Source organism: Astyanax mexicanus, chromosome 8 (assembly GCF_023375975.1).
Source record: "Astyanax mexicanus isolate ESR-SI-001 chromosome 8, AstMex3_surface, whole genome shotgun sequence".
Classification (NCBI taxonomy): Eukaryota; Metazoa; Chordata; class Actinopteri; order Characiformes; family Acestrorhamphidae; genus Astyanax; species Astyanax mexicanus.
Window position 1 is genome coordinate 29,828,645 of NC_064415.1, and position 25,052 is coordinate 29,853,696.

Below are 25,052 nucleotides of genomic sequence, written 5' to 3' on the forward strand. Positions count from 1 at the left end.
TCGATACCAGCATCTTTGCAACGTTTCAAAGTGTGGAATGTGTTGTAGACACTTCTTCTAATGACTACTTCTCCCTCTATTTGGTTTGGTTATACACAGGCACAAACATATAAAGGCATCAAAATAAGCACCAATAAAGCATGTGAGCACATTGTGAGCATGTGAGCATATTGGTCAAAGCTGTGTGGCGTGGGAGCAAGAAAGTAAATATAGCGAGAAAATTCTGTGTTCCATTGTGTATATCTGTACATAGAGAAGCCGCTTTAACACTAAACCCTGAAACGATGCGCTTTCAAACAGTGTTTTTAATAGAACGTGTAGTGCTGAGGTGCATGTAAACAGTCATGTGGCTGCGAGCAGTGAACGCAGAATATACCACACTCAGTGTGTAAACATGAAACAGACAGTGTTTGTTCATAGCTGTGATAGTTGGCGTTATCTGGCTAATATATCAGTACCTTAGCAGTTTAGATCAAATAAAAGGAGTATATTTGAAAGCTGGGTTCTATTGACACCAGATCACATTCTCACCACAAGCCACAAGAGTTCATTTTGAAACGAATCAAGACCACCTCCTCCAGCTGGTCTCGGGCAGAATTTAAGGTTTTGTGAGATACAAAACAGGTTGCACCCTGTTTTAGCACAGTGGTCCTAATAAAACTCAATCTCAAATGTGTACTCAAAAAGAAGAGGCTGTCATTTTGGCCATTAACACAGTTCTCTAGTGCCATTCAGTGTCTTTAAAAGCAGCATGGGTATTTGGATTCACAGAGTTAGAGCCTGACTGGTTTAAACATTTTTTTTAAACTCAGACTTCCTCCCACCAAGACCACTGACCAGTTACCTGTCTCCTGTGGGAGCCTCCCATGATTGACCTTTGCCCAGAAGCCTGATTTCGGCCTTTGCTAAATATTTACCTGTCTTTTCGTCTGGGATCTATCCTTGTTCAGGTTTCAACGAACACATACTGAAAATGTCAAGCTTCAAGCTTCTAGTGAAGGGTGCTAAACAGGTAGTTTTAGTGAGTAAAAATGGTGAAAAATTTCTGACCAAAGATGGGATGCAGAACTTGGCAGTTATTGAGAATGGGAGTGTAGTAATCGGACAGTAAGTAATTTTTATCTTTTCTTACAGTATTTAAAAGGTCTGAGTGAATGTAAATGTTAGTTATGCTACAAGTTTGAGTTGCTTTATAAAGGTAAATGTTGTGTATGTGTGCAGTGATGGACTAATAAAAGCTGTGGGCCCAGCAGACTCTATTGAGTCTCAGTTCAGAAGAGCTGTGTTTGATAAGGTTTTAGATGCTACTGGGATGTGTGTTCTGCCTGGTAAGTAATTACTATCGTTTTATATTCTCTTGATTAGATATTCAAAATGTAACATCTTAACACTTCAATTTTTTATTTGTTAGGTTTGGTGGATGCGCACACTCATCCGGTTTGGGCTGGAGACAGAGTGCATGAGTTTGCAATGAAGGTAGAATTTAAAATGTTCAAACATTCTTAAAAGATCCTAAAGCTGAATAAAAAAAAAATTAAATCAGGATACATTCATCTGTTTTTTTTTTATTACAATATAGAGGTTCTAAAGGGCTGCTAGTCGAGTACTGTTTTTAATCTAATTTTGCATAGATTACTTTATTTGCTTTATTAAAAGCCTATTAAGGGGCAAGGATTGCAATAAAGCACACAGTCCCCTCCAAAATTATTGGAATAGTGAGGCCGATCTTTTTATTTCTGCTGTAGACTGAAAACATTTGGGTTGACATTAAAAGATGTTGCTGCATGATGAAGAATCTCTCAATCAGTTTGGTTTTATCTTTCCTTAAAGGTCTCGTTCTATCGTTTTTTAATTTCATTTTAAAATATCTAGTTGTCGTCTCTAGTATGAATGAATGCCATGTGAGCCGTTTTTGTGTGCTCAGGTGTTTCTATTTAGCCCTGCTTTAGATCACTGAATTACTGGTCTCTGAAAAAAACTAATGAACTAATGAACATTCGTTCATGCAAATATATCACCTCTGATTGGCTAACAGCACTGCAGCAGAGAATGCTACCTGCCTTCCCCCAGTCAATTTTACAGCTCTAAAACTTAAAGGACATGTTTTTAGAAATGCAGCCTTAGTTAAAGACATAGCACTGAGTGCTAGGTAAAGTTAACCATTAAACTTCTACTAAACATAATAAACTCCTCAAAACTACCTCAAACCCCATCCCAGAATCATGACACTACCTCCACTGTGTTTCATAGATGAGCTGGTATGCTTAAGATCATGAGCAGATCCGTTCTTTCTCACAACTTTAGCCTGTCCATGACATTGGTAAAGGTTCATCTTTGTCTCACCAGTCCATGATAAGTCCATAGGGGTGTCTATGTACCTCTTGGTCAATTCCAGCCTGACCTTCCTATCCACCTTGTTAATAGTGTTTTTTATTGTCCGGTGAAGCCTCTGTGCTTTTGATTATGAAGTCTTCTGGGAACAGTAGATTGTGATAACTTCACTACTGCCCTCTGTTGGTTGTTGCGGATGTCACTAACAGTTGTTTTAGGGTTTTTCTTTACATCACTCACAATGTTTCTGTCATCAACTGCTGTGGTTTTCCTTGGTCTACCTGTTCAACATCTGTTATTTAGTACACCAGTGACGACTTTCTTCTTCAGGACATTCCAAACATCTGACTATGGACAGTATTTGTGCAATAACTATAAATGCACAGTCTGCACAGATAAAACCTAAATCTGAAACTGAATGCTGTTTATTGTTTGAATAATTTATGTATCATACCTGACAGTCACATGTTCCAGTACTTTTGTGCACAAGAAAAATGGGCCCTATATTTAGGGCCAGTTTCCTGGACAGGGGTAAAATGAGCACTTTATAATGAAAAAATTTACCCATCACCACACTGAACCCATTTACACCTGAACACTTTGTGTGAGAAGTATCTGGACTGTATCCGGATCAGATTTTAGCCACATCTGTCTCAAGACACACTGGACAACTGAAACACCAGTAAAAATTGCAGTGCAATGGGCAGGTTTGCATACTCTGTCCAACAAGACATTTTGGGTTTCAGTCTCAATTGGCAAGACAGGTGAGATTACACTGTTTACACCAGAAAAAAATATGGATCATCAAAACGCATGAAGCAAGCAGGTGTAAATGGGGAAAAAGTGTCTATATCCTATGGCAGTGCCCCATTAACAAGGAGGTCAGTCTTTAATGATGTGTGCATTTGTTTGCAGCTTGCTGGAGCCACGTACATGGAGGTGCATGAGGCAGGAGGAGGCATTCACTTCACAGTGAGACACACACATGCAGCGGATTCAGAAACTCTACTGCAGGGGTTAAAGGGTCGTTTGGAGCGTATGCTGAGAGCTGGCACAACACTGGTGGAGTGTAAGAGCGGATACGGACTGGAGCTCGAGACAGAGCTGAAAATGCTGAGTGTTATAGATTCTGCACGGAAGAGCTCGCCTATTGGGATATCTTCAACATACTGTGGAGCGCATGCTGTGCCCAGGTTAAACACACTTAACACTAGTCTCTTTTTCATACACACTGCACATTAAATAAAAGAATACTATCGTGTTTTTCAACCTAAACTTGATTTTCTGCATCTCTTCAACACCTGCTAATAGGCCTCTAATGAGGCAATCGGTAGTCTGTCATTGTACCAATCCTTAAAAATTGACTATATAATAGAGATTTAGCACATTAAGACTGGAGTAGGGGAACAAGGACACACAGTGGCATTGATGTGAATCAGCAGAAGCTATTAGAATACTAATAATACCCATTTTGTGGGCCATATTCTTTTTTTAACTGTTGTAAAGACACAGCCTGATCATATTTTGACCTAATGGTGGCTTAAAAGGTTTTAGTGCTATAGATCACACAAAAAATTGTTTTGTTTTTTTTACTTTCAATGGATAGCAATGTAAAGTCATTTTGGAGCATTTCTATTAGTCCTGTCATCATGAACATTTGATAATATGCAAGTGCAAGATTTACATAATTCATATTATTTTTGCATGACGGTGAAAACATAGTACTTTAAAGAACATAGTAAATAATAATTTTAAAAAATGCTATAGCTTCAAATACATAGCTGGGTTATGTTATTAACAAGTAACCGAGTTTTTTTGAGGTTGTACAGATGTGTAAAAAAGAAAACTGAAGGGAGCCCAGGTGGGTTCAGCCACTACATCACTTACCCTTCTCTCCTTTTTGTGTTCAGAGGAAAAACTATGGAGCAAGCTACTGAGGACATTCTAGCTGTGCAGCTCCCTGCGATACAGAAGCACATTTCTGCAGGCAGCCTTCAGGTGGACAACATTGATGTGTTCTGTGAAAAAGGAGTTTTCGACCTCAACTCTACACGTCGAATTCTGCAGGCTGGTAAAGACATGGGCCTCAACATCAACTTTCACGGAGATGAACTTCATCCTATGAACTCTGCACAGGTGACAAGAATGAAGTTTCTATATCTAATAGAGAGCTAAAATACATCACTGTTAGTTCATTACTCTAAAACCTAGTAGGAATGCCTGGGCAAAGGAATCAGCATTGTGCTTTGTGTTTTAATATTCTCCAAGATCAGAACACATTTTTCAAAACACTGACTTTAATGTGACTGGGCTGTCATAGTCAATTGTGGATGTCCGTTATGATTTCAATTAATCAGAAAAAGTGCATTAATAGTCAATAAATACATAAATACAGCGCCAGTCAAAAGTTTGGATACACCTTTTCATTTAATGTTTTTTTCCCCCATGTTGTAAATAAATACTGAAGTCATCCAGACTATGAAAAAAAGTGTTAAACAGTCAAAATTTATTTTTTTTTAGATTGTCTGTCCTTTTTGTAAAGTATTTTTTTATTTAATTAGTTAAGTAGTTTTTACATTACTCAAATAGAGCTATTCACTGTATACCAACTCTACCTCTTCACAACTTTACAACTGACAACTGGGCAAAAAAAATCAAGAAATTAACTTTAAGTTAGGTTCAGCACAGCTGTTAACTGAAAGCTATTTTAAGTGACTACCTCATAAATCTGACTGAGAAAATGCAGAGATGTCCAAAGCCATCAGCTAAACAAGAGGTGCTAATTAGAAAAAAAAAAAAAAAAAATATATATATATATATATATATATATATATATATATATATATATATATATATATATATATATATATATATTAGGGGTGTCACGATTCTCTAAATCCTCGATTCGATTTCATTTTCGATTTGAGGGTCACGATTCGATTCGATTCTCGATTTTCTTGTTTTTTTTTCTTGTTATTATTTTATGCCTCATAAAATTTAAATAATATATTTATTATTATTATTATAAATATTATAAATATTATTATTATTATTTATTAAGATATATATGGTAATGCCATCTAGTGACTTATTTTGGTAGCAACAGTGTGCACTATTAAAACAAGCAGTTTATCAGAGCTGTGTGTGGATGGCTGGTGAAACTGCTCACTTACATGAAGCTGCAGTTCTTCATCTAACCACTAGTCGGAGCTGCAGCAGCACAAGCCCCGCTCTCTTCACTCAGTCACTACTTCAGTAGAGCCCAGCCACGGGCTACAGAGCTCAGCCAGTCCGTTTTTACTGTTTCTGTAAACAAATAAAGGTTTTAACCCCACTAACCGGATAATACAGCTCACTACAGTTCATCTTTCAGCCCAAGCAGCTAACAGCAGCAGGTTAGAACAGCCGACACGGAGTCACTGCTCGGATTACATTATAAACAGGTCAGTTAGCACGCTGCTAACCTCAGGATGTTTATAACTACGGAGTTTAGTGGACACACCACGGCCGCCAGGTAAGTCTTTTAAAGGCTACTGAAGACTATTAAAGGCTATTAGAGGTTATTGAAAGCATTATTGGGGGGCAGAAATCAGTACAGGCTGGTTAGATAAGTGATGTGGTGAAACTGTGACTAGCGCTGTCACAGTGATGTTTATTAACGTCATTAAAACAGATTTTGTCAGGTATTGTCTTATAAATATTTACACATAACTTATATCTCTCCTGAAAAGCTTTTATTTTAGTCAGAAACACGCTTGTGTTTACTTTATCTGAGAGAAAGATGTTTTTTTAATTAAATGGAAAGCAACAGGTGTAGTCAATTATAAGTTTAAGATTTTTAATCCACCTCACTGTGATCTATAGTCAGTGTTCTCACACTGACACACGCATTTCAGCGAGTTCACACGCTCTCACCTGCGCGCACCCACCCCTCCGTCAGATACAGATACAAAACCTGCGCGCCCAACCCCCGCCCCCCCTCCCCCGTTGGACAGATAAAAAACAGTGATCACACTCCCGCCGACACTCAGAACTTGAGAGCCCTGTCTATATTTCTATAAATCCGTTTTCAGTTTCTCCTCCGTGGTTGAAAGGCAGCTGTCTCTCACACAGCAGAACTGAGGGCGGGGCTGCGCTCATGCAGCGGCTCTCTATTTAAATGAATAGGATGCGCTGTGTTGGTGCCGCTGTTCTGTCGAATTTTCCTACCCATCGATACATGCTTCCCAAAGGTACTGCGCATGCGCCGACCTACACAATTTAATTCTTTCTCGTGTTTTATGTATAATTAATCTGGTTTAGGGGGCGTTATGTGCATTAAACAACCTGGACGCACTATCATTGCACAGAAGTGTAAATGGAAACTAAAAATTACACTTATTATCATAAATAAATACAAAAGCAGTTTGTAATGAGCTATATTTACTATAACTTTGCCATGGTACAATGAATTATGCACTCCAAATCTAATAACGTACATCTACTGGAATATCACTGGGTACATGCCCTAAAATAGTGCTTCTTTTGTATTTTTACAGTTAAATATTCATTGGGGCAGCACGGTTCGACAAGGTAGCAGAATTCGACAGAACACCGCGCCATTTGCGTAGCGCGCGCGGGAGGGATCGTCGATCCTCTTTTTGACTTCGATACTCGAGACCATGACCTCATTTCGATTCGATTTCGATAAAATATCGAGATCGTGACACCCCTAATATATATATATATATATATATATATATATATATATATATTGGTTTGTTGAACACCTTAGTTCCACACGTTTTTCTTCATAGTTTTGATGACTGTAGTATTAATCTTTTGTTAAAATAATGAAAAACTCCTGAATAATGAAAACGCATTATTCATGAAAACACTATTGAAGTATAAGAGGTTGACTGACTATTCACATGAATACATATGCGCATTTGTGTGCAATTGCAGCATTTAATGCCCAAAAAACTGGCAAGCCATGCAGTTTAGATGAAAATGCAACTTATATCTTGAGGCAGTAGCCAGTAGCGTTTATTGTATTTGCTAAACAAATAATTAGTAAATAACATCTCCAATCGACCAAGTACAGCTCCAAATGTGATCCATCTCCATGGTAAATTTACTTACTTGAGTTACTAACTTACACTATTCTTCCTAATCTCAGCTTGGGGCGGAGCTTGGTGCTTTAGCCATAAGCCATCTGGAGGAGGTGACTGATGAGGGCATTGCTGCCATGGCTGCTTCCCAGACATCAGCTGTCCTTCTACCCACTACTGCCTATATTCTCAGGTAAATCATTGTGTTGTTTTTGCATGTGTGGCATCTTTACTGCATTTAACTGCAAACTTATAAAAAAAAACTAAAATGAATGAGCAGAAATGAACATTTCTATCATCTGAACAGGCTTCCATGTCCTCGTGCCAGAGACATGCTGGATGCTGGAGTTATAGTTTCACTGGGGAGTGACTTCAATCCTAATGCTTACTGCTGTTCAATGGTAATTAATATACACATACACACACACACACACACACACACACACACACGCGTTATGCGTTTAAACTCATTTAAACAGCATTTGAGCACTCATACCAACGGTGAAGCATAGAGGTTGAAATGTCTTTGTTTGGGGTCTACATTTCCCCATTGTATCAGACCCCGTTTATAACTGGTCATTTCATGTAAACAGTATCTGGATTGTATCCTGATACGATTTTAACCATTTGGATTAAAACAACACAATTGTATAAAAACTGTAGCTGAAGAGAAGACGAATCATGCAACATGACAATGATCCAAAAACAGACATTAAATCCACCAAGAAATTACTAAAAAAATACAGGAAAAGAAGTTTTGAAATGGAAAGCTCAGATCTTGATTCTATCAAACCCATCAAACATCACACAGCTGAAAGAATGATGCATGGAGGACAGGGAAAAACTTCTTATCAGTATCAGAAACTGACAGACATTTAGAGGAAATGCGTCTTTGTGGTTATTTCAGGGAGAAATACCAGAGCACAAGGTGTCCTTATGTTTCCCTCAGTATGAACTGGCATTTGATACATAATAGTCAAAATTATTTTGTTTTTGCAAAGGAAATTACTTTTATATATAGTGTTTGAAAGAAGATTTAATATTCACATATCTATATTTCTTAATAAAGAACTTATTAAATAGGATGTCCTTTTAAAAATGATTGTATATGTATATATACAGCTCTGGAAAAAATAAGAGACCATATAAAAATGATGAGTTTCTTTGATTTTACCAAATTTAAAACCTCTGGAATATAATCAAGAGGAAGATAGATGATCACAAGCCATCAAACCAAGCTGAACTGCTTGACTGTTTTGCACCAGGAGTGGCATAAAGTTATCCAAAAGAAGTGTGTAAGACTGGTGGAGGAGAACATGCAAGATGCATAAAAAATTTGATTAAAAAAACAGGGTTATTCCACCAAATATTGATTTCTAAACTCTTTATGATTATGAACTTGTTTTCTTTGTATGATTTGGGGTCTAAAAGCTCTGCCTCTTTTTTGTTATTTCAGCCATTTCTCATTTTCTGCAAATAAATGCTCTAAAGGACAATATTTTTATTTGGAATTTGGGAGAATTGTCCGTGGTTTATAGAATAAAACAACAATGTTACTCAAACATAAACCTATAAATAGCAAAATCAGAGAGATTGATTCAGAAACTGAAGTGGTCTCTTAATTTTTTCCAGAGCTGTATTTATATGCAAAAAATTTAGACATACCAAAGTGATTTCATGATTTTATAGTCATACATTCCTGATTATTTAATAACTACACTTAATATCAGTGCCTAAGCAGTTAACCCAACATACTGTGCTGGGCTGTAAACCAGATTTAGATGTGCTACATTGTGCCGTGTTTAACATACCACTCTTTACTAGCCTATGGTGATGCACTTGGCCTGTGTGACTCTGAAAATGTCCATGCCTGAAGCTCTGGCAGCCGCCACCATAAACGCAGCCTATGCTCTTAATTGCTCACACACACACGGATCAGTGGAGCCCGGCAAACAAGGAGATCTGCTCATAATCAATGCACCAAGGTAAACACACACAAGCACAGAGATAAAGCCCAAACAATTGATTGTAAAGTGAATCACCAGAATAACTGTCTTAAAATTTAAAATACATTCAAATGAAAGGTTAGGGGGGACTGATCTGTCCTTTAAAGCCTATTATTAGAATTAAGATAATGATAAGGATTATCTATAATACTGGATTAGGATTAAGAGAGATGATCATATGGTTTTTTAAAACCCATAGTATGGTGATTAATTAGGATTAAAGCGTGGATTACAGAAACTCATCACTCCTACTCATCCTTGTGTTCACTTTTTGCAGATGGGAGCATCTTATCTATCAGTTTGGAAGTCACCAGGAGCTGATCAGATCAGTCATCATCAAAGGCAACATCGTTTATGAGAATGACAAAGTTTTGGGTGTCTAACTGTACAAACAATGATTTATTTAAAAAAATAAACAGACTTTATGAAGCAATCTACAGCACTGTTTATCTCTGACATAAATAATATAAATACTTTTCTAAAACAATTGTTAAAAATACAGGTGTTTAGAGTTGTCCAAACTGAAAGTCCTTCATTAGATGGCTTTAATGGGTCCAACATACCATCTTTAAAAGCATTTGCAAGCTGGAAAATGCGTTCAAAATATTCAATACAAAACAAATAATAAATCATTTATGTTACATATATACAACAAGATGTTCCCTCAACTAAGCTGTTTAAATATAGCGTATACATAGCCAGAATTTGGGGTAGTTAGATTATATATTTTTTTTTATAAATTAACTACTGAAAATCTGGATATCTACTTTTTTGTAGAGGACAGTCAGCTTCGTAAAGGAAAGGCACGGTTTAAAACCAGTTCCACTTTGTCTTCGCCCAGTGCACATGCATCTAAAATGCACACGAGTCTCTGATTGGTCAGCTGTGTTGCTGTGGCAATCAAGTCAACTGTGGAAAGAGGAAAAAAAGATATACCAGTTTTTTCAAACTGAATGACCAAACATGTTGTGTATCAGTACAGCTCTGGGAAAAATTAAGAGATCACTTCAGTTTCTGAATCAGTTTCTCTGATTTTGCTTTGTATAGGTGTATGTTTGAGTAATATGAACATTGCTGTTTTATTCTATAAACTACAGACAAGATTTCTCCCAAATTTCAATAGAAATATTATTAAATATTGATCATTTATTTGCAAGAAATGAGAAATGGCTGAAATAACAAAAAAGATGCAGACCTTTTTTCAGACCTCAAATAATGCAAAGAATGTTCATATTCATAAAGTTTTAATATTTAATATCATTAAGTTTTAATATTTGGTGGAATAACCCTGGTTTTTAATCATAGTTTTCATGCATCTTGGCATGTTCTCCTCCACCAGTCTTACGCACTGCTTTTGGATAACTTTATGCCACTCCTGGTGCAAAAATTCAAGCAGTTCAGTTTGGTTTGATGGCTTGTGATCATCCATCTTTCTCTTGATTATATTCCAGAGGTTTTCAATTTGGTAAAATAAAAGAAACTCATCATTTTTAAGTGGTCTCTTATTTTTTGTCAGAGCTGTATTATCATGATAATCATTAATGCGTTTTTTTGATGTTACCTGGAGTCGGGGGTGGAGCATGTGGTGAGAAGCCACCATGTGATAGGACAGATTCCCAGGTGTTGTCATGTGTCACTGGGAGTGGCCTCCAGTGGAGGTTCCCAGGGGTTGCAGGGAAGAAGAGGACATCCAACATAACTCCATCTGACAGAGCTACACACAAACAGACACATGCATATACATTAGTAATAAATCAGCAAGATATGAATGTGTGTGCACTAGATATCTAATATAAACCATGCATGTGGTCCTGAAGAATTCCTTAATTCTGCGGTGTCTTGATCTAATATTTGGATTCTAATATTCACTTAGTGTAAAGCTAAAAAAAATTCCAATACAATTTAGACTGAATATGGTAGACTAAAATTTATAAAATACTTCAATAATAAAATATTGTTAACCTTTCAGGAAGTTACAGCGCTGCGACAATTTTAATTCCTGCAATATTAGGCAGTATTGTTATCGCAATACCTAAATTATGACTTCTGATATGATACCTGCCTAAATATCTCAATATCGACACTAAAACCAAACAACTTCAGAAAGTAATGGAATAAAAAAAGAAAAAGAAGTCACACATTTTTTAAAATAAACTTTAAAGGAGAGTTTATTACTGAGCGTCTTCCTTAATGAATTAATCATGGATCCACACTGGAGAGTGTGGATGCTGCTTTTTTTTTCAAATGCAAGGATTTCATTTTAGCTCTTTTTAGCCATATAGCTAGTAATATTTTTGCTGTTGTGTTGAAACATTGTTGAGTTGTAAAGGAAAGAAGACAATAAATTTTGTGTTAAGCACGGCATCTTGTGCAGACTGGGTTAAAGTACTAGTAATCTGGCATCGCAAATAAGTGTGTACCATGCCACAAAAACTATAAGCTGCAGCACATATGTACCACAAACACACACTACTATACTAGGCTCAGAATAAAAATGTGCTACTATTATAGTGGTGTAATATATTTACACACTATTTACGAAAAAATAACATTTAAAATAAAGTTGATAAAATATTTTTTTAAATCATAAACTTCATATTCTTGTTTCTCAGAAGTGCGCTTAATGTCCACTTTGTTCAAACAGTACAAGAAATTAATTTAAAAGTTAAATTAATATCAGATTCAAACATTTTTAACATTTAAAATATTGCTTCACCGCATATTTGGTGAATTGTTGCTGGAAAGGTAACATTTATTTTATAGTACCATCAGAAAGCCTGTAATTGTTTTAAATATTTTAATTTTTTATTTGTTTTATTTATTTTTATTTATCTAATTAGTTTTTTTATTAGTTTTTTTATTCTTATGTTTATTTTGATTTCTATGTTCTTAGTTTATTATTAATCATTTTATTATTGCTTATCATTTTACTTTTTGTGTGTCGATTTTTTTATGGTCTTTTTAGAAGTTCCTATTTTTCTCTTTTTACATATATATTTTATTAATCTATATTAAATGTTGTTTTAAAATTTGTATTTCTTTTATGTATAATTTTTTAAATATTTTATTATTAAGTACTTTCTTTTTAAATGGTTTTAATCCCTTTTATACTGTAAATGCTCGGCAGCATTTTAAATGAGGGTCACCCTCAATGTATTCCAGAGTGAAATAAAAGTTGACTGATTAATTTTTATATTGGTTTGAATACAATTTTCAAGTAGGAACATTTGTATTTCCAATCAGTAACTTTATGCAAGTGTTTGTTAATTAGTTCCATACCTCTCATTGTTAATGTGAAGTAGCCGGTATAGCAGGAGGCAGGGCTAAATGTCTCCAGCTCTCTTTGTGGGAGGAGTTTATGGAAGCTGTTGGTCTGCATTCCCATGGCAGCCGCCTGGACATGTCTGCGTTCGTAACAGAAGCTCCGTGGTAATGTCTCCATGGCGACACTGGGTATGCCAAGGTGGGAAGACATAGGGCTGGTGGGTGCAATGTGGAAAGCCTCATCTTCATCTTCGTCATCATCCTCTCCAACCAGAAACTCCATAGCTCCATCAAACAGAGAAAACTCTGAAGAAAGAAAGAGAAACTCAGCACAAAGCTCCAAATTCCACTACTTTTGCAACAGAGATGTGCGAGTGTAAAGAATCTTTAATTTTGTTAAGGAATCTTTACAAGGAATGCGCAAATTTGGCAACCGAAATTATCTTAGAAGCTCTTTCCGTGCTTAGGCGAAAAAAAGTTAAAAAGGCGAATAATTTATACAGAACAATGACTGGTTTATGTGAAAGCATACTGGATTGTTTCCTCTAACTTTATATTACTCTTAATATATTTTCAGCAGCAGTAGCTGATTCACACTCCTCCCAATACCCTCCCCCAGCAACATCAACAGTGTTGTGTACAGAGTCAGCAGAAAGACAGTGAGTTGTCAGGGAGTTGGCAAGTTCATTTTTAGGCTCTACTTGCACAACTTAAATGAAATAAAGCATTCATCACTTACAATATCTCTTCACAAACTGGCTGTTTTTCAGCTAAAAGATATGAGCTGTACGGCTTTAACATTTACTTGTTTACCTAAAGACTGGCTGCCTTCTCTGTAATGTTTAAAGTTACACGTTGCTAGAGTAGCCCTGTTGAGGTAAATACGTGATAAGAATGGCACTGCTGAAGTAAATATGTAACTAGAGTAGAACAGATGAAGTAAATTTATGATTAAAATTTCACTATTGTGGACTGAAATTGCATTTCTGAGGTAACTATATTGTGCTGTTTTGCTATGTCTGCTGGGAAAATAAAAATGGCCAGTGTTCAATAAACATATTTCGAAATTGTAGTTCTGTAATTGCATTTAAAAAACAAAATACAGTTAGTTTAATTTATATATTCAGTGATGAAAAACATGGCAAAATTAATGAAAACTTCCTCTTCCTTTTAGAATGTTCTGCACACTCGCACATTACTTTAGGGTTGCAACAACTAATTGATTAGATTGATTAAAATTGATTACTAAAAATAGATGGCAACTAATTTAATAACCAATTAGTTGAGTCTACGTTATACACACATAAATACAGTTGCTTCCCCCTAATGTGGGGCATTAAGCCAAACAAAAGAAGTAAAACACAAATAAGCTGGATATGTGTTGGAGCAGTGGGTAAAAGAAATTCATGGTAAGTTTGCAGTAAATTATTGATATATTTTTTCCTCACTCAATGTTCCCAGAGCCCGCTGGAGTAGTTAAACAAGATGTGTGTCATTCTCTTAAATTTATGTCTCACTCATTTCGTGAACAAGCATTAGCATTTTTTTTTTACTTCTACCTTAAATTCCACCTTAAATGTGGAAGCTTGACCAGCAGTTCCAAAACAAGCTGTTGTTTTAGTCAAGCTTATGTTAGTGCAGGCATGTCAAACTCAGTTTGGCTCTGGGGCCGGATCCAGACTTTCTGTTCTCAGGTGGGCCGGATCAGTAAAAGAATGTCAACTCCAAATATTTAGCTTTGTTTTTCAGTACTATGCTTTATTATTCAGCCTACATTTTTAGCCTACCCTACATATTATAATCATGGATGAAAAGGGATCTTTTCTAAGCACAACACATTTATTCATAAAACAATGGAAAAAAATTATTTTCATGTTTGGCGGTGAATGTGTTAACAGCTGGTTTATTTTAACAGTTGAGTGAATGCAGTTTTACACCTGAACCAACTCACCACATCAACAAACTCAAGTGGGAGCTATGAAAAAAAATATTTTCACCTTAATTGTCATACTGCTTTGAAATAAATAAAAAAAAGAAATACAAAATAAAAGTTATAGCAGTGCATGGGCAATAAGATTAGACTACATCAGATCAAACTACTAGGCTGGGCCTACTGAAGCTGAGAACATACTGCACAATATTAACTGTCTTTAATATGAAACCAGATGAATCTTATTTTTAATGATCTGTATTCATGAGTGCAAACAAATTTCGTGTCATCACACTTTTTTTCTCTCTCTCTCTCTCTCTCTCTCTCTCTCTCTCTCTCTCTCTCTCTCTCTCTCTCACTGCATTCCTGCAGTCTACTTGCTGCTGTGGTGAAGCAAGATTGTCGTGTCTGTGCTGCATGCGGGACATTTACTGCCCTCTAGCGACCGGAGAGAGCATTTAATTTGTATTCATTTAAAAAAAATCACAACTTTTGATAGAAATGAGCTAGAAACTCGCTTCTTTTTTTGACATACTCAGAAATTTATGCCTGGTCCGGCCCGCGGGCCGTATGTTTGACATGCCTGTGTTAGTGACAAGCATTTAGTGATTTTCCGTTCCACATGTGGCAACAATTCTAGCATTTTTTTCCAAGGTTCTTTCTGATTCTGACGTTGCATGGAAGTGTTTGAGAATCACAGCCAAGTGTATATTTACTGTACATTGTTAATGTGTTATTAAATAATGATAATTATAAAATAAAGTATAGTAAAAGAAAAAAATCCCCTTTTTTATCCGATTAATAAATGATTAATCGAAAAAATAATCAGATTAATCAATTATAGTTGTCAAAATAGTTGTTAACTGCGGCTCTACGTTATTTGCTACGTACTGACATAAAAGTGCTCTGCAAACACTGATCAAATACAGCAAACTGCCCAATGGTGTCTTTTAAAAGTTTGTGTTTTGAGTAAATAAGTTCTCTGCTCTTTCTAAAGTACAAGGACACACAATTAATTAGCTGTCAGTGTTAATTGACCATATAGAACACTAAGAAACTCACTTAATAGACAACTCACAGTTCACTCACCGTTCTCTGCATCCACGTCTGTTGATGACTGTGGAATAGGTGGGGCCAATCTGACAAAAGAGACACATACTGTTTAACACTGACAGCAGCCCTATAAAGTAGCCGGCATTTACCTTCATTCTCTCTAAAGCACACGTTACCTTTTCCTGGCGCTGCCGGGAGTGCCAGTGGTGAAGAGCAATTTCCTCTTTGCTGGAGTTTTAAAAATGTCAGAACTGCAACATAAAGAATACAGCAAATATGAAGTTAATATAATATACATTAAATTACACTTAATTATTATTAGCTCACAAGAATGCACAAATTGACACACATATAAACACACCCCTCTCTTTGTCTTGGCACCCTTGGGCTGAGCTGAGCAGACGGTGGGTCTGAATATCGTATCCTCCCAGAGTCCTGAGAGAGAGAATGAAAAAGAAAAAAGAAAGATTCATCATATCATAAAATTGATATTTAATACTGGACTGAATCATTTGTGCTACCTTATTTATCTGTGTGCAAGCAGATTCTACTTTTAACTGGGCCCAAGGCTGCCTGACCCATCTTACAGCATATCATACACTTTACAGACAAAAATATTAGGAAGCCTGATCATTTACTGTTTCTTCTTAAATCAAGTGTATTTAAAAGTATTTATCTTGCTCTAAGTTAGTAAGGTGTTGCTAGACAGTTGCTTATGTATTCCAAGTAGTTGCTAAGCTGTTGCCAATTGGTTGCTAGGCTGTTGCTAATCAAAACCCTAAGGTATCATGGAATTTTGTGGTTCTAGCTAAAAAAAAAACCTGTGACCTTTAGAGCTGTTTGAAATTTTTGACAAATATCTGCGAACACTTTTGAATGGATTCCTATGGAAAAATCTGAGCTGAAAAACGTCCTCTGTACAAAAAATGTTTGAGGTATCGCTCCAAAAAGCAAAAGCAACCTAATCAGGTATAATCTGACAATTCTGCAAACTTTTATCGCACCCACTTTATTAAACTTTGCGAATAAAATAATAAGAAAAAGAAGAAGAAGAAGATTACAAATAAACGTAAGTTGGATTTAATAGGCCACACTTTTGTTCTGTAACGGCACTTTTATTTAAACTCATTTTAATATTTTTCTTTCTTTTAAATATATTGTTTTAATTATGTTTGAATCATGTTTGTTCACACTTTATTCTTTTTTTTTATTATTTCTATTTTTATTGCTATTCTTTTACATGTTTTTAATTGGACTTCTTTTTGTGTTTTCTAATTTGTAAAGCACTTTGAATGAAAATTTTGTATAAAAGGTGCTGTATAAATAAACTTGCCTTGCTTTACAATGTGTGTGTGTGTGTGTACCTCTCTGTTGTGGTAGCAGGCTGCAGTGATGGTGCACTGAATAGCGAAGCGTCGTCTCTCTCTGTAGTGAAGTCGGTCACACTGCAGCTTCATTTCTCTCCCACTGATCAAACCAGCATCACCTGAACACAGACAATGCATCCAAAAGCAGAACCCACAACATAAATGGCCATTCATACTTATATAGCGTGCTACAAGTTCCATTATTTACCACAAGGGAGCAGCAAACACTGATCTGTAAAACATTTTCATATTCCATTCCAATCTGTGTCTCAGCAAGTTTGTTTGTTGTTTTTGTCACCATGTGATCCAGCAACATGACCACTGGTAGTGTTTCAAAACAAGTGAAAAGCAGCATGATTAAAACCGGTTCTGTCACATGCAGCATCTATTCTAAGCTGCAGAATGCTGATATGCTGATTTCATGGTTCAGGCAAGTTAAAAGTTCAAAATGTAAACTAGTTAGATTTTCCTGAGAACTGGAGAGGTTAGTTACTATCAGATAAGTGAGATTTTTGTTTACCTTCTCTGTTGTTCATGAAGCTTTGCAGGGAAACAGAAATGGGTGGGTAGCTAAAATATCCTCCCATCACAGCCCTGTCAAGTATGCTGGCCTCATCCACCTGTTTTAGCCACTGCAGGAACTGCCTGATTGGTCGGAGGCCTCTGTAAGGCATGACAGGGTGGGATCCGGTACCTGAGGGTCGAAAGCCAGACACACTTCATTAATGCAACTATGCAGCTGCTGGTTCATGCATTAGTGCAAAACTTTTTTTATTTGCTGCTGCTGCTGTTCAAAACAAAATAGAGAAAAACAAAGACCCAACTATTCATCCAAGAAACCAATCAACAAGCTTGACCTAAAAATGTTTAGTTTTGCAAACAAAATTAACTAAATATCAATCACATCTTAAATCAAAGCTTGCAAAAGTAGATCAGATCAACAGACTGATCAGACTGATTTAGTGAACAACTTTTTTTTTATGTGTTTAGTTATTATAATTAATGCAATTAACTCATTTAGTTGACTGCGGAAACTATGCAATGCAAACTATGCAAATAACTTATGGCCTCATATTTAAAATGGTTTAAATCATGGTGATTCATTAATGAGGCTGAAAAGTTGACATAAAATGATTCTTATCAGTTGATTTCATTATATTATGTATAATGTATAATTTTATGTAATTTTTCTAAGCTATTTTGTAGAGAATAACTGTATTAACAATATATTCTGTAAATGTTAAACATTTACAGACCTCATTTAAACTATTTAATCTAAAACAACAATCGTTTATGCCAAACTTTGTACATAGTGAATTTGGTAGGTGGAACATTGACTGAATTCAGCAACAAGAGCTTAGTGAGGTTAGGATGTTGTATGCCCAACTCTATAAAACATCTCCAATGTACTGGATGGAGCGCAATCACTTCAGAGAACACAGTTTCACTGCTCCACAGCTCAATGATGGGTACTTTTTACCCCTCTAGCCCTTTATATTTATCTGTTCTATTGAAAAGAACTTATTTTCAGTAGCTAGACAAGCTTTGTGTGCATCTATGTGTGCACAACTATGTCAGCAATCTGAGCATCTGTATATACAAAATAACAGGTCCCATCTAGGAATGTCCCTGATCTGATCACCTGATCGGAATTCAGGGCCAATCACTCAATTTTTAAAGGATCAGAATCAGGTGAAAAAGATCCAGATCACTGATTATCAATTAAGAAACATTACGTTGTTACTTCATGATAAAGGCTGTCGGGCGCTCTCTCACACACACACACACACACACACGTTTTTCTTTCCAAAAGAAAAAAAGGAAGAAAAAAAAGAAATATATATGTGGATACACAAGTGTTATGTCCACCATTAAAACTCTTATTTAAATTCTCATTAAAAAATTTAAATATCCTAAACTAAAAAAAGCATTACAACTACAGTAATAGAGTCTATTTTGAGAGGCCTAAACCATACAACACTAGTATTACTATCTCCCTCCTAAATATATAGGGAAATTGCAGCATTTTAAAAAATGAAATGTGATTTTGAATTATGATTAATCAAAGACTTGTTGTTGTGTGCCATTTTTTGTTACATAAAAATTTGCACTTTTGATACCACTGTTTCAATAATAATAATAATATATATATATATTTTTTTTTTTTTACTTAAAAGACAACTTGTATGTGTTCTTTCTTTTTTTTTACTGCACTGACTAAGGATTGGATCAGGACTCTGTATCAAAAGATTATAAAAAATCAAAAGACTATGAGTCAAAAAATGTGATCAGGACATCCATAGTCCCATCCATTGTGTCTGTGTGTGCATTACCTGTACAGTACACCTGGGTAAGCAGAGTGTTGGTCAGATATTCAAAAGACGTTGTTGTGCCAATTGTTTTCCTTAATAGCTTGAGCCGAGTACAAACAACCAGTGCCACTGAAAGGAGAAGAAAAAATGCTTCATAGTGCATTTAATAATACAAGAATGCAAATCACTCACCACAGAATGATAAAAACAGCTTACTTGGCTGGATTCGAGACTGTATATCCGTCTGCGACGTAGAAAATAACTTGACTGTGATTGGCTGTTCCGATGTCCCATCTTCCAATTGAAGCCACCGATACTCTTCAAAGTCTGTCCTCTGCCCATCTTGTAATAAAATAAACATTTCAGTATTAATAATGACAATGCTGCAAACAAGCGGAAACAGCTTCCACATTCTGGGGTATAGGGTGTGAAAGTGCTGCATCTATGTCTCACCTTTCCTCCTGATGCGCTCCTGTCGACCCACAAAAGTAACCACACCAATCACATCACAGATATCTCTATCGGGGCAATTTGGCAGCTCCTGTCTGCAAAAATAAGATGCAAAACACAACTGAACACAATGATAGATAAAATAACAGATATGCTGCATGCAAAAATTACTTAATTAACTCACAATTACAACAGCAGATATATGAGTATAAGCTTCAAAAGACAGTGGAGACGTCTTACAGAGGCATGATATGAGTAAGAGAGAATCAAAAGTGGGGATCTATACCATTTAAATTTCTTGTTTCTGATTGCTACTACTGAAATTTGTGATTGGCTCTATGTTAGGGCTGCACGATATATATCGCCATTGCGATGTGCACATAGGCAGGAGTAAACACGAGGTTACCACATGGCCTCCATCCACATGGTTGGGCACGTGCTTGTAAACGCACGTGTTGAAAGCTGTGCACTTCAGTTCTGCACAGTTTTGCGCAGATATTTCCAGTTACAGCTGAATTCACGCTTTTAATCCCAGAAAAATGCTCTTATTTACCTTTTAAAAAGCCATTTAAATGCCTGGTTAAAGGGCCGATTACTGTTGTTTTGCTGTTTTCCTCAGGTTTTGAGTGCTCAGCGCTGACTCAGATCTGTATGTGAGACAGCGCAAGGTTGGGGGCGGGGCTGGTGGCGGGGCTGGTGACGGGGCTGGTGACGGAATGGGCCCTGCATTTGTTTAATATCGCGATATATATAGTCGAAAAAAGAACATTTGCTATGTAAAATTTTTCCAATATTGTGCAGCCCTACTTTATGTGAAACGTGTAGATCAAAATTCTATAAAAACAAGTAATGTGTTTACCCGCAGAGGAAGTTATGAGGCAGGTCTGGTAAACTCCACTCTGAAGAAATGTGCTGCTTTGGAACAATGGAGATTTTGGCCGCTGGATTTCTTGAGTTCAGACTGATCTCTAAATAAATGAGAGAAAAAGATTTGAAAATTTATGTCACAAAATGAGAAAATGTGCAACAACAAGCTGCAAAGTTCACATTCTTAGATATAGGATATGGGATGTCTGTCTGTGCAGATAGTGTTCCATAGCTTGTGTAGTTGTAGTTTGACTGTACCAATGTTTGGCTCTGTGTCTTGTCCACTACGACTGCCGTAGCTCTCCTTGACTCGATAGCGGCTTAGCCTCAAAACTTGACCAGGTTGCAGGCAACGGTACCAGTCTAAACACACAGTGTTCCACAGCACCACTGATACACTTAAGGAGCCATCCGCGACTTGTAGCTCTGCCTGAGAGAAAGAAAGAGAGAGAGAGAGAGTGTTTCAGGTAATATTTAAATTGCATGAACAGCTTGATCAGGGCTGTAGGATATTGCATAATGCACAATGTGGAATACATTTGTTGTCAGTTTTGATTTGATTTATATTTAACATTTAATATTTACAGATTAATTTGGTTACCTTATATGGACATTCACTACTCTGCTCTGCTTTCCCATAATACATGAGCCTGGACTTGTGTAGAATCCGCACACAAAGAGAACCTCTTGGACGCCGTGAGCCATTTAGGAAATGTCGACGCAGCGCTGCCAGAGACACTACCGGCCGACTGTCTGTGAAAAAGAAAAAAAAAATCTAAATAAGCTTTAAAAGAGCTTTAAAAAAGCTTGAAAACAACTAAACAAACATTTGTTTTATATTACAAAATAGTAGGATATATGAAAGTATGTTACACAAATACTGAACCAAAGTTGCAATATAATTCACAATCTATGTATGTATAATTACAAAGTACCAGTCAAAAATTATTTGACCACATCTCTTCTCATTCAATGTGTTTTTTTGTATTGCTGTTTTACATTGTAAATTTAACACTAAAGACTATATTAATGTTCTACAGGAACACATGCTGAATTATTTTGTAAACAAAAAGTATGTTTTATATTTTAGATTCTTCTAAGTAGCACATTTAGCTTTAAGGACAGAATTTAATTCTCTTAGTATTTTCTCAGTTTCTTCATAAGGTAGAGTCACCTAGAATATTTTTCTTAGAGTCTTGAAAGAGTTCCTGGAGGTGCTGAACAATAGTTGCTGCTTTTCCTTGGTACTATGTTCTAGCTCATCACAAATCATCCACCTCCTTTGGGTTTAGGTCAGGGGATTGTGTTTACTTCAAAATTCCATATATGTCCCTTTATTGTTTTCTGCAGCAACAAATTATATTCTGTCCCTGACTTATCTGATATCTGCATATCTACCAGCTTGGTAGGAGTGTCTAACAGTGTGGACAGTGTTTGGACATAGTGTTTAAAAACTCCAGCAGCACTGCTGTCTCTGATCCACTTGTTCCAGCACAACACATGCTAACACACCACCACTATGCCAGTGCAGTCACTGCTCTGTGGTGGTCATCCTGGCAAGTGAAGAACAGGGTGAAAGGAGGATAATGAAGTATGCAGAGATTGAGTCTGTAATTATAGAAGTACAACATGCTTCTATAAGTCAGTGGAGCTTGTGGTCTACTATAGGCCCACTGTAGGCAAAAAGGAGCTCCAAAACCTTTATTTGAATCACTGTAATGACACTTAAACAGTGTAAAGCACCCTGTCTCTGAAGAAGCTCTCCAGTGATGTTAAACTAAAGTGTTTTTCAGGGAGTGTATTTATCTACCTTCCACCTGCTGCTCATCCTCAGACTCATCTTCCCCGTGCTCGCAGGGGGGCGTGTCCTTCCACACCTCCCCAGTGAAGTCGTGGTTGTTCCACAGTGGGAGGTAGGAGCTCCTGCGGGCTCTGAGGGGCAGCAGGCTGGGTTCAGAGCCCAGCCAGGGCAAGGAGGTAACGGACACTGAGGACAGCGCTCTGAGGGCTGCGTCCCCCCCGCTCGCACTGTCCACCTCCAGACTGCAGATATGAAAGGTCCTGCCCTCAGTCCGAGGGTCTCCTCCTCCTCCCCCTGAGAACACCACGCTCCTCAGAGCGCTGCCGCAGCGCAGCTGGTTCCTGTGCACCAGTCTGTTCAGGCTGGGGTCCAGAGAGACCCGCAGTCTGCAGTGACCCTCCGTCACCATGGCGTCGAACAGGCTCTCGGACACGGACACGCTGTCCGGAAACAGCAGGCTGGAGTCCGGGTCCCGGCCGTAGCGCTGCAGGGAGAGCAGGTACAGCGGCTCGGCCTGGGATTTAGTCCTGACTGAGGGAGAACCAGCCGCTATCAGCCTGTTCACACATCTCTCCAGAGAACAGCAACCAGAGTCGCCCGACGCCGCCGCCATTTTCAACCGCTCTCATCACAACAATAAAGCAGAGCATGACGGGAGTTGTAGTGTAGGAGCTGCGAAAACGAGCGGGATAAAAAAGACTGAACACTTTTTATTTGAATTTTTATTCACTTATATTTAGCAGTATAAAGTAAATAGTCAACTCAACCCTGTTTTCTCACTTTGGGACGTATTTTAAAAATGCATATCATGTAGTCATACCTCATAATTTCAATTAATAATTAAAATTAGTTAAAAAATAAATCAGATTAACTTAACTACAGCAATAGTATGTTTTATAACCTAGATTTATCACACTTTTTCTTCTTTTTAAGACTTAAAATTTAATAGTAGGTATTTAAGTTTTAAAGTAAAATAATCAATGTTAAATTGGTAAAATTAAAATACTGGTGGGGTTTATTTTTAGCCGCCAATGACCGACTAGTCCCCACCCACCTGTAAAAACAGGGTCAAAACTAAATGCAAGAAAATTCTCAAACTTAAAGCAAGACAAAAAAAAAAAAAAACAGTTTACAGAAAAAGATTTATTATGAAGGTAAAACACCAAGTGGAATATTATACTCTCTATTCAATATTAAATATTCCATTTACAAACATGATTTACATTTTTTTTATATCAAAAATTGTCCTCACTTTTCTAATGTAAATTTCTTGGTTATGGATTATACCTTTTGATTCTAAAACATTTAAAATCATTTTAACGCCATACACTTTAGGCTCTACTGCTGCTTTCTAAAAGCATTGCAGAAACTCCAGCAGCTCTGAACATAGGCTATTTACACATTGACAGAAATTGGCGGGTTTCTGAAGTGATGGGTCCTGAATGATTTCCTAAATGTCAGTTGGCTTCACACTACATAGATAGATAGGTAGGTAGGTAGGTAGGTAGGTAGGTAGGTAGGTAGGTAGGTAGGTAGGTAGGTAGGTAGTTAGGTAGGTAGGTAGGTAGGTAGGTAGGTAGGTAGGTACTTTATTGATCCCGAGGGGAAATTCTAGACATCCAGCAGCAGGTATAATACACAAGTTACAAAATGAATACACAAAGTTAGTTAAAAAAATAAAATAAAATAAATATAGGAGGAATGTGTCTTTGGTAAGAATTAATCATTTGACCATCAACAAGATTCCGGTCACTTTATAGCTTTTAGTTATCAATATATACATTTAAATATAATTTACTATAAGGTTATTCCCAGCAAACACTGTCACATTGTGGCAGTGTTGTTACAGGCTATTGGTTTTCACAACATTATCACAACTCTGAAAGTACAGTATACAATAGAAGTATATAATTATGAAGTCTACTGTTAGTACATCTAACATACTGTTAGATATTAGTACATTTCTGTAATTTTGAAAAGTTGTCACAAGATTTGTTTTTTGACCCAGAGGGAGTTTTTCTTAATTATGAGGCTGTTAAATGACAGTTATTGAAACATAAGCAGTGTGACCTATAGAGAATGTTAGAAATTAGACAACATTGTGCAAATTGTGTGTTTTTTGTCTCCCTGTCTTAATTTGTTTAATACTACATGGCTGTTCTGTTTTGTAGGTGTTCGTGTGTAGTTTTGTTTCCATAGTGAAGCTGTGAAAGGCTGTGAATGAAAATGAGTGATGAGGAGGAGGAGCTCATTGAGCTGCAGGCTGGAGAGCTGAGTTGAGCTGAGCTGAGCTGCTCTCTCTCTGATGGCTGGAGTGCTTCAGTGTGTGATACTAATACTGAGTATTTAACTTTTATCGTAAGAAACAGGAATTTTACAATGTGGACTGTTTACAGAAATGGAATTACACCTAAAAAAAAGAAGAAAAAGGTAAGTTTCAAAAGTGTGTTTTTACTCAGCTTAATTAATTAGATAGCAATTGAAAAATACTAGGATACTAGGAATACAAAGAACTAGGCCTATCATGTTATTAATTTATATATGTACAATATATGGACATGATCATAATAATGTTTGCTGA

The 25,052-nt window shown here is 36.6% G+C and overlaps 3 protein-coding genes across 3 annotated transcripts in view; 2 read left to right on the plus strand and 1 right to left on the minus strand.

Annotated features, from left to right (window-relative positions):
* Positions 1-876: 876 nt before the first annotated feature.
* Positions 877-9,864, plus strand: amdhd1 (amidohydrolase domain containing 1; the record flags this gene model as incomplete). Its single annotated transcript, XM_022662675.2, is given in 11 exon segments — positions 877-895; positions 898-944; positions 947-1,107; positions 1,222-1,328; positions 1,412-1,476; positions 3,247-3,524; positions 4,242-4,467; positions 7,490-7,614; positions 7,729-7,822; positions 9,246-9,406; positions 9,705-9,864. Coding segments are annotated over 11 exon segments (1,389 nt in total), but the record flags the coding sequence as incomplete, so codon positions are not given.
* On the minus strand, positions 9,808-23,090 carry si:ch73-71d17.2 (RPA-related protein RADX). Its single transcript, XM_015607463.3, has 15 exons — positions 22,481-23,090; positions 21,272-21,423; positions 20,929-21,100; positions 20,663-20,771; positions 19,807-19,898; positions 19,570-19,695; positions 19,375-19,482; positions 17,562-17,735; positions 17,039-17,160; positions 16,036-16,109; positions 15,851-15,925; positions 15,711-15,760; positions 12,707-12,997; positions 10,989-11,141; positions 9,808-10,336 (listed from the first exon to the last, which is right to left on the minus strand). The coding sequence occupies exons 1-15, from the start codon at positions 23,082-23,084 to the stop codon at positions 10,212-10,214; spliced, it is 2,427 nt and encodes an 808-aa protein (XP_015462949.3). The 5' UTR covers positions 23,085-23,090; the 3' UTR covers positions 9,808-10,211.
* Positions 23,085-25,052, plus strand: part of LOC103042302 (uncharacterized) — a 38,399-nt gene continuing 36,431 nt past the window's right edge. The window contains exon 1 of the mRNA XM_007255742.3: positions 23,085-24,901. Coding sequence (XP_007255804.3) covers positions 24,851-24,901 — 51 coding nt within the window. The 5' untranslated portion in view covers positions 23,085-24,850. The remainder of the gene's footprint in view (positions 24,902-25,052) is intronic.